Source organism: Mangifera indica, chromosome 5 (genome assembly GCF_011075055.1).
Source record: "Mangifera indica cultivar Alphonso chromosome 5, CATAS_Mindica_2.1, whole genome shotgun sequence".
Lineage (NCBI taxonomy): Eukaryota > Viridiplantae > Streptophyta > Magnoliopsida > Sapindales > Anacardiaceae > Mangifera > Mangifera indica.
Genome location: NC_058141.1, coordinates 20281540 through 20291655, shown reverse-complemented (window position 1 = coordinate 20291655; position 10116 = coordinate 20281540). Strand labels below are relative to the sequence as shown.

At 31.4% G+C, this 10116-nt stretch overlaps 1 protein-coding gene across 1 annotated transcript; it reads right to left on the bottom strand.

Moving 5' to 3' along the window:
* On the bottom strand, nucleotides 1–2808 carry LOC123217201 (scarecrow-like protein 22). The gene has a single exon (XM_044638026.1). It carries the CDS (start codon nucleotides 2338–2340, stop codon nucleotides 187–189), a length of 2154 nt encoding a protein of 717 aa, XP_044493961.1. The 5' UTR covers nucleotides 2341–2808; the 3' UTR covers nucleotides 1–186.
* Nucleotides 2809–10116: the final 7308 nt, after the last annotated feature.

The following is a 10116-nucleotide window of genomic DNA, read 5'->3' as shown; positions in this document are numbered from 1 at the left end:
TAAGAAAGACTGTACAGAACCATGCATCCAGTTACTAAATATTTGGTTTCAATTGGAAACAATACGCCTAAACCACATAGACAATTAGCATAGGGGATCCACAGACAACAAAATTCAAAAAAGATCAGAAACTAAAGCGGTAAGTTATGAGGCACCTTTGCAGCCAACATCAAATGCTAATAATCCTCAGCACCTCCATGCTGAAGCTGAGATGAGCTCTTTGCGCTGCCAACAGAGAACAAGTGAAGACTGTCTCTTCTCAACATGAAAACCCTTAACTTGAGTACGCTGCACCAAACAATCAGCTTGGGACTCGGTGAAGTTACTAAATGTCAATGGAGCAAAACCAGATTGCACAAACAGACCCCTCCAGGGAGGCAATCTCTCAGGAGCACGGTGGCGCCCCGAGACAATTTTCTCAATACTAGGATGAAGCAAGAACCTCTCAATCTTTTGCTGAGCATCCATATTCATATTGACAGCATCAAGTGATTCAAGCAGACCAGAGAAAGATTGAAGGGCATGAATTATATGGTGTGGAAAAGGAGCATCTGCTCGATCACAGCCTCTATCCAAAGACACAACAATCTTGGGAGAAAGTTGCTTCACAAAACGAAGGACCAAAGGAAGGGTGGACGGGTAATTAGAAAAGGATGCAATTGGAAGATTCACAGCAATTGCTTCGCTTTCCATGGCATGAAGAGGCGGTGGCCAAGATGCAGAGTTTAAAGATTCAAGGCTTAAAATTTCTACCTCAAATGGCATATTGATTTCACTAGCAAAGTGTTTGAGATTTTCTTGGGTGAAACTAAGCTCTAGCTCATCATATGAGGAGGGAGATGCAAACGCTGTGATTTTAAGAGATGGTGGACCCTCACTTCGAAGAACAAGTTCTTGCATCAGAGAAGCCCACTGACCACCATACCCAATATCAAAATCTATAATGTGGATTTTATCAAACCCTTCAAAGGCTTCAAGAAGAGCTTGGTTGCAAGTGAAATTAGCAAACTGAAGAATGGGTGAGATTTCAGAGAAAGATTTATAAGCACTAATCTTGAAAATGATGCTATAAGTGGACAAAGCTGAAGAATCAGTGGTATTCATATGAAGAAGTAACTGCAGGGCCTCTTTGAAGTAAAAAGCAGCCCTTTGAAAAGGCTTACCCATAGGTGAGAGCTGGTGATTGAGCCGCGCCAATATCCCTTGCGCGAGTACAGGATTACCCGTTTCGATCAGCTCTGCGGCCTTGAAAACCTGGTCAACAATTGCCTGCTGAAGCTGCTGGTTAGCCAATTCATCATTCACCATCTTTTGCTTCGTTGCTGTCACTGGAACTCCCATTGTTTGCCTTGGTTGTTGCTGAAGCATTTGAAGCTGTTGCTGTTGCTGTCGCCGAAGAAAGAGCTCCTGTTGACCCGAATCCGGAAATGATATTTTTGGAACCTGAGAATTAGGCCCCAGATTAACCCGCTTTGAAGGTAGTGGAGATGGAAGATGATGCTCTTGCCATGGTGCGTAGGGCATAGGCAAGAATAAAGCTGGATTATGAGTAAACTGAGCTTGATTTTGGTGGATTATCAGCTGAGGATTGAATATCTGAGGCTTCTCGTCCAGAGCTTCAATTGTTGGTTGTTGCTGCTGCTGCTGTTGTTGTGGAAATACTGTTGCAGCAAGAGGTGGAACAGGCAAAAGATTGGCGGGTGAAGTTGAAAAAATATGATTTGGATTTGCAACAGAACCAACTCTGGCGTTGTTGGCATGAATATTATGAGGAAAATCAGTGACATGTAGTGAAGTATCAATATTAGGATCAAAACCAAAACCTGCTTGATCTACAACTCCAAAACCTGCATTAAACTCCATATCTTGATGAGAAACACCTCCAGTTTGTAAAATCTTGTTCAATCCCACAGAAGGGTCGTCTATATCACCCATAATTAGCCTCAAAATAGATGGTTCTTGACTAGGTGAACCAGGCAACACACCCTCCCAATCTTCCATTCCCAACCCGCATTTTTCTTCTACTGATGGGTTGCCAGAGACATTAGCCGCTGCAGCCACGCCGGTGGTTTCGGTGGAGGCAGTGCCTCCACCACCGCCGTTACTACCGCCGAGAGACGAAGACAGCGTTGAGGACGACGTGGGTGGGCTTGGACTTCTTCTACTATCGAGCACAGATGTGGGCTCACTGCCCACATAGCAACAACCTTCTTTGTTGTTGTTGAGCCAGTTTTGCTGCTGTCGTTGATGTTCTGATACTAAAGAATCTGAAGAAGAAGAAGAGAAATCTAAAGCCCCCTTCCCTTGAAAGTCCTCAAAGGCTAAGGGCATGGCCTTCATCTAAGAAACTCAAGAACCAAAAAGCCCACAAACCCAACAACCTAAATCTCTCCAGTTTCCAAAATCAAATACCACCAAAAAGGTTTTAGGCTAGAAAAGACAAACCCAGATCAAAACCAAAGATTTTAAACGACAATACACTTCTAAAGATATATGCACAACTGTAGAAACCCGCTAACCTTCTCTCTAGCTCTCTCTTCCCTTTACTTCCTAAACTCAATCTACTGAGAAAGTACCACAGAACAACGTTTTTGGTACAATTTTTTTCCTTCTTCTGGCTCTGTGGTTAACTTTGGTGCATGTTTACTTCTCCTTTATATATATATATATACACTTTTTTTTTCTCTTCTCTTCTTCTTTGGTCTCTGTACTACCACTGCTGTCTTCCTTCTGTTTTCTGCTATGGATGCGTGCAACATATAAAAGCAGTAAAGTGCCCTCCACCTTTCTCTCTCTAGTCTTTATTTTCTCTCTCTAGTTGTTTGTTTTTTATTTTTTATTTTTTATTTTTTATTTTTTATTTTTATTTATAATTTTTTATGTGGCTTTTGTCTGTTGACGTAGTTATCTCTGTAAGGGTTTCTTTCACTCCAACCGTTTTCACTCCTAACTTATAGCGCGTAAAGCAAACTGTCTTCGCATAATTTTCATATTTTAACTGTATCATAAATTTAATTATAAAATATACATTTATGCATGAAAATTTTATAAACGAGTTAATAATTTTAATATATATTTATATTAATTTATCTAGAATGATTTCATTAAAAATCTTTTAAACTTGATCAAAATCAGTGTTTTTAGTTCCATTTCAACATAGGCCAGATCAAAAGACTGATCTATTTACAAGTGAATTATATTAAATTAAATTTAAATAAAGATTCATTTGAATTAATAATGAATTTGTAAAAAGAAATTTGAGAAGTTATCACAAAATAAGAGAAGTTGTTAATATGATGAAAAAAAATGTCTAATAAAAATAAAAATTATCAAAGATGATAAAAAATATCTGAAAAGAATGAAATTATTGGAGAAAACAAATTTGTTGAGGATTTGATTAAGTTGAATTGGTTTAACTCAAACTCAAATTGGTTTTATCCCAATTTGAATTCAACTAATTTTACTTAGATATTATGTTAGTTCAAATCCGTCCCTAAGTTTAGGGTCAAATATGTCAATTAATTGACCAAATAATTAATATTAGTATGATATAATTAAAATTTAAAAATATTTTTTAATTATATAATTTCATAAAAATAGTGTTATATACATAATTTTTATATATAATTTTATATATGAACAATAACGTATTATTATATAATTAGATAATTAAAAATTTAAGATAAAATAACAATTAATTATATTATAAAAAACCTTTATTTGTGTATAATATTATTGTATCCATAGTGATATAATGATAACAATTGAATTTTTTATTCAATAATTTAACTCTTGAATTATTTTATTTACCTAAATTTTAACTATGTATCAAATTAAATTTGGTATCGAAATCTGATCAGACTGGCCGATCGATTTGGGATTTTAAAACCGCAGCTAGAAAGCGAATTTCCAACCCTTGGAAAGGCTTGGCATTTCAATTGATGAAGTGTGCTTGCGACGCTCGTTAAAGGAGCGTGAAGGTTACATACTGACTGCTTTTTGGTTTATTATTTTCTTTTACAGAGACCAATGATACAGAGAAAAGGTTAACTGGCTCAGATGATTTTTTTGTAATTTACGTACATTCCTAAAATAACCTTGCTTGTTTAGGTAATAACTCGTAAAAAGTAGCTAAAAGAGTGGGTTTTATAGTAATTACAGTGAAACATTTTCTGCTGGCCTGTTTTTCGAAACTGAATCTGACGGCACGAGATAATGAGTGGGGCTTTCACTGGTTTTATAAATATCGAGACAGTTTTTGACGGTTGTGATATTTTTTTTAGGAAAAATTTTGTGTGGCTGTGATCGAAAGCTTACATTTGCTCCAAAGAACCTGTAAATTGTGAGAATGTCATAAATCGTGATAAGCATACATATTAGTATAAACCCAACTGAAACCATATTATAATTATGAATTTTATCTGTTATAGTGTTACATACTCAATGTAAGCAATTGACTATAAATAAAATTTAATCAAATCATAATTATAAGTTCAATAATAGACCTAAATTAGGTTTTGACCGGTCAAAAATAGTTTTTAATTTCAATCCATCTAGATGAATTGAAAATCAACTCATTTCACATTTACTCCATCAAATTTATTTGGATTAAATTCTGGTAAAACTCAAATAAAAAAACATCAACTTATTTTTTAAATTAAACCTAATTGATTCAAACAGAATTTAATTCAGATTAATTCAAAATTGAATTAGAAACTTGAGTGATTAATTAAAACTAAATTTTAAATTTTAAATTTAAAAACCAAATTAAACTTAAACTATCTTAATTTTAGGTTAATGAACTAAGCTCAATTTATAATAACTCCTAATCAAACATTCAATAGAAGATTGTTAGTATGTTTCAATCAAATTGATATAATATAATTCAATTTTTAAATATTTGTTTAAACTAGTTTGATTTCATAATTAAATTGTGATTCGATATAGTTTATCTGATTTATTCTCAAATTAATTTAATTTGGATTAGACCATGGTTCAAAACGGACTTATCATAGATTTTCAGTCAAATTAAACAATTTAATCCTTGATTTGAAACACTGGCCATTTGATTTAATAATTTAGAGTGGGACAACAGACTACAGACTATAGTCATCGAGTAATTAAGTTCTAAATGTCAATTAATGTGATAATTTACACTAATCAGCTACTTATTAAGTATTAAAGTAAGTAGTAAAACGCAACATTTCAAGCAATGAATCGGCTCTTTTAGATAATCAACAGTTGCGTGCATGATGATGAAATCAAAAACTATTGAACGGTTGGGATTAAAAAAATTGTAAAGCAAAGTAAGACAACAAAGTGAGAACGCATTGAATTTCGACCAATAAATCTAAGAACAAGTTCACCGAAAGACAAGTGGTTCCATTGAATGTACATAAATGCCCTTGCAATTTGAGCCATTAATAGCGGTGGGGTTTTTTGTTTGGAACAATACTATATACATATGATTTTGGGTGTAAAATTACATACATAATTAATATATTATCATATAATTATATGTTATTTTATCATTAATTTAAAATTATATAATTACATGATAATATATAATATATATAATTAATTATATACTCAAATTTTAGTACATACAGTGTTATTATTTTATTTAGTTGTCAAGGATTAATCATATATACATCCTTGATTGAATGAAATATTAATCATGCAAGTCATTCTCATAAAACACTAGAGACAGAATTAGGATTCAATTTACTCTAAGCTGCTCAGGTTATGATTGTATAAGTTGAGTTAAAGTTAAGGATTTAATTTATTCTAATGGAATAAGTTGAGTTAGAACTGATTTAAATGATTGAGGTTATCCAAGTTAATAAATACATAGAGATGCTCAAGCTCAAATTTAAATTCTGATTAAACGAGTCAAATTCAAACAAAAATTTTTATTTTCATAGAACAAGTCGAATTTGAGTTAATATGGAAATTCAAGTTTAAATTTGCTTGGATAAAATTTAAAGTTGAATTGTTTTCAAATCAAGTTTAAGTATTAATTTATTGATTTTAAATCGATATTAAATTGAGTTTTGTTTAATCTTAATCTTAAATAGAAATCGAAAGTGAGAAGGGCAATATGGGAATAATGAGAAAGAGGGTATTTTGGGAATTAAAATGAGAGGGATGAGGGGACATGCTAAGGTTTGATATGAATTTTTTAGGAAAACCATGACTTGGACATGTCAATGTGAAGGCTTAGTTTATATTCTCTTCCCATGTGAACAAGTTTCTCTTCTTATTCTCTCTCTCATATGAAGTGTAAAGTCATCCAAATTAATCTCACTTTGCTTCCCTTCCCTCTCTACACTTTTTTAATTCAAATTTTCAAAGTCTTTTCTTATCCCTCTCTTTCTTTTTTCTCAATATTAATCTAATTTATCATTCATTTGCCGGACTGGACTGGACTGGATTGTTCATCACAACTTCTTTTCTCTATTCTCAAGACACCCCACACCACAAGCAACATCCCTCTAACAAGTATCTGCCTATTCCCAATGAGTTTACTCTTCACTAATATGGAGTTTAGTTGATTTGGGTTTGGTTAGGTGTTTGATTTAAACAAGTCAAATTTAAATGATAAAAAGATCCATTTTTTCATCTTGAGATTAATGTTGTTGTTGGAGTTAATCTTATTGAGCAACTTTTTTTTTTAAATAATTTTTTTCTTCTTTGGTATTATTATTTATTAGTTTGAGTAAGACGAATTCAAGTTTAAATAAACAGTTATAGATTCAAATCAAATTTGAATTATCTTTTACCACAAAATGAATTTTTAGACATAACTGACTTAAAAGGATAATAATTTATTATTATATGCATTGAATCACATGGAACATGGAAGAAAATGAATACATATATAAGCTTTAAGCCTCCACTCTAAAAGATCACATGGGTCTTTCAGTTGTAGCTACCCCGAGTTTTTTTTAGTTTTATTTTATCTTCGTCACCTTCTTCATGAACTGCAAAATATTGAACCCAAATCATAAACTTACGTATAAAATATTTCAAGTTGCATGATTGGGATTATGACTCGCAATCCAATTTTTGGCCTTTCATTTGAAAAATGGGAGCATGAAATCAGAAGATGGATGATTGGCGTTGAAATCTTTTTTCAATCTCATAATATCATTCTACTGTCTTTCGCTCCGATTTTTGTCACAACATTTAATTGGGCTGAACTGAGCCCAATGGATTATGTCCGAACGGAGTTTAGAACCGAGTTCGGTTTCCTTCGCTTATAAATGGGTCGCGAAGGGTGATTAGTGACTGTTGTTTTTCGGCCTTACCTTCTATTAGGGTGGGTTGGAGTCAGTTCGAGACCAAATCCAAACAAGCCCCAACTTTGAAGATTAATTTACATTCAAAATGTTCAGTTTGTGATCCACGAAGTAAGACTTAAACTCATCTTGAAGGTAATCAAATAAGACATTTGATCTAGGTCAAACTCATATTTAAATGTTAAAATTGGTTTAACTCGACACATTTGAATTAAATTAGTCAAATCTAATCCAATTTTTAATTAAGAGCAATGATTTTAAAATTGAACCGGACCAAGTGGTTCAATTGATTCAATTGATTGAATTAGAAACCGATTTTAAATCTGATTTGATTAATATAAAAAAATAGTTTCTTCGTTAACTCAATCAAAACCAATCAATGGGTTTGACCAAATTTTTTAATTTTTTTTTAAATTTTCATTATTTTTGAGTAATTTATTTTTTTGTATTCAATTAGATAAATTTCTAAATGTTTGTAAAGAAAAACAAGTTCAAAAATAAAATAAAAATGAAGAAAAAAGTATTTCATATATATTGAATTGTCTTCGATAGACAATAATTTATAGAATTATATATATTTTTTGTATTATGAGATTGAAATTTTTTTATTTTAATTGTTTCATTGAAATCAAATAAAAAATTATTATTTCTTAAAAAGATTATGTTTTAATCTCCATAGGTTTGGGTATCTTGATTGATTTTATTTTTTACAAATTTTTAAATAAAATCTATTCATTATAATTTGATAATAAGTTGAACTGGTCGATTATTTGATTGAACCAATCAAACCATAAATTAATGAGACAACCAATTAGATCATCGATATAGTTTTAAAAATATTGATTAAGAGTGGATATGATACGAGTTAACTTGATTCGGATGAGTTAATCTATAATTGGAGTTTCAATTTAAAATATTGGTTTGATATTAACTTGTTTGTTAAATCAGTGATACTATTTATCTTTTTAACATTATTCACCCACCGGTATTTCTCCTATGATATTACATACAAACTCTAATAAGTTTGAGATATACATTATAGATTCAATCTAAACTCAAAATGCCCTCATACTCTTTTCAACTTTGATCTAGTCATACCATCGACTTAGGTTTATTCATCATAGTTTTCCAGTGACGTCAAACTTTCTTCTCTGAATGTCTGGAGGGCCTCTTAAGTGTTAACATATAGAATCAAGCCTTCGACAAAAATGCGTTTTCTGGGCTCTGGTCCGGAACAGCTTCATACGATTAATTAAACAATAAAACTATATATACCTATTTTGGTACATAATTTGTATATACAAATGAGGTGTTATCATGTGATTAGACATTTTTTTATCATATGATGACACATATTTTAAAATTACCTAATTACATGATAACATATCACTGTGTACATGAATTATGTACCAAAAATAGGTACACATAACATTGCTCTTAATTAAATTCCTTGGGGGCTTTTATACAAATTTTATTTTCTAAGTGCAAGACAAAGCTATATATCATTGCCAATATAATAATATTTCATAGGCCAAAGACTATTTCCGACCAAAACAACATTGAAATTGTGAATTTTCACCTTTATGTTTTGATAGTCGAAACTTTCGCTTGGTATATACTGAGTTCTGTTTGTTTTCACAAGAATGTTTTATCTTTTATTGAAATCACAAAAGTACCCTTAACTTTTATGAGAAAAACAATTACTAATTTATCTTTATTAATTTAAAATTTTACCACTTAAACCTCTTAATAAAATAAAAATCTAATTGAGTTTTTGGTTCTAGATACTATGTTGTATTGTCTAGAAATTAAAACTTCCTATAATTCTCTATTAATAAAGTGAGGAGGCTATGTCTAGTATTCTTCAAAGGAATTTATTTATACAAAATAGGGAAAAGAACGGTTTTCATATAAATTTTAGTATAAATTTAAAATCATATCTACCGTAAATAAAAAAAAATCAAATATCTATCTATGTACTAATTATCATCTAAAATTTTAATTAGAGGCAAAAATAAAATCGTTATTTTACTTATAAATCTTAGAACCTAAAAAATTTGTATCATTTCCCCTATTTAGTTTAGAAAACTCATATTTACCTTTCATGATTAAACATTGAAAATTTTACTTTTCCCCTCCTGCCAAGTTTCATCTCTAATGACTTAAGAAATCGGCTGGCAATCAGAAAAAAGTGGAGGTTTTCTCTAACAAAAAATGATCTTTCGTCGTTCAGATTAGGAAGACTTGACGAAGGACGACATTTTATTGTCCTTTGTCGCATTGTCCAAATGTAATGACTAAGGATGATGAAGCATCATCCTTTGTCGTCACATCTAGATGACGAGACAAAGCGTCATCTTTTGTTGTCATAGTTGGACGGTTGTCTTTCGTAGCTGGATTTGGAAAATAGATGAAAAACAAGGTCGTTAATTGGAATGATAGTGGCCAAAGAAAGAAACAAACCCTAAAGGTGAAATCTTGAAGTGTTAGTTTTTAAAACATGAGGGAAAATGATATAAATTTCAATATTTTAGAGTTTATGGATAAAATAACGATTTTACTTTTACTTTTAACTGAAAATTTGGACAGTAGTTAATCCACAGGTAGAAGTTTGGGTTTTTTATTGTGTTATGGGTATGATTTTGAGATTAGATTAAAATTTAAGTGAAAACTTTTCCCTACAAAATAATATCTTAATACGTTTTCACTATCTGGCAGGGGAGAAATTGAACTTTTGAAACTTAAGGGTGAAAAATTGTGTCATCAAAGTTTGGGTTGAAACTTTTATACTTGTGTTTATAATAATGGGCGCTTA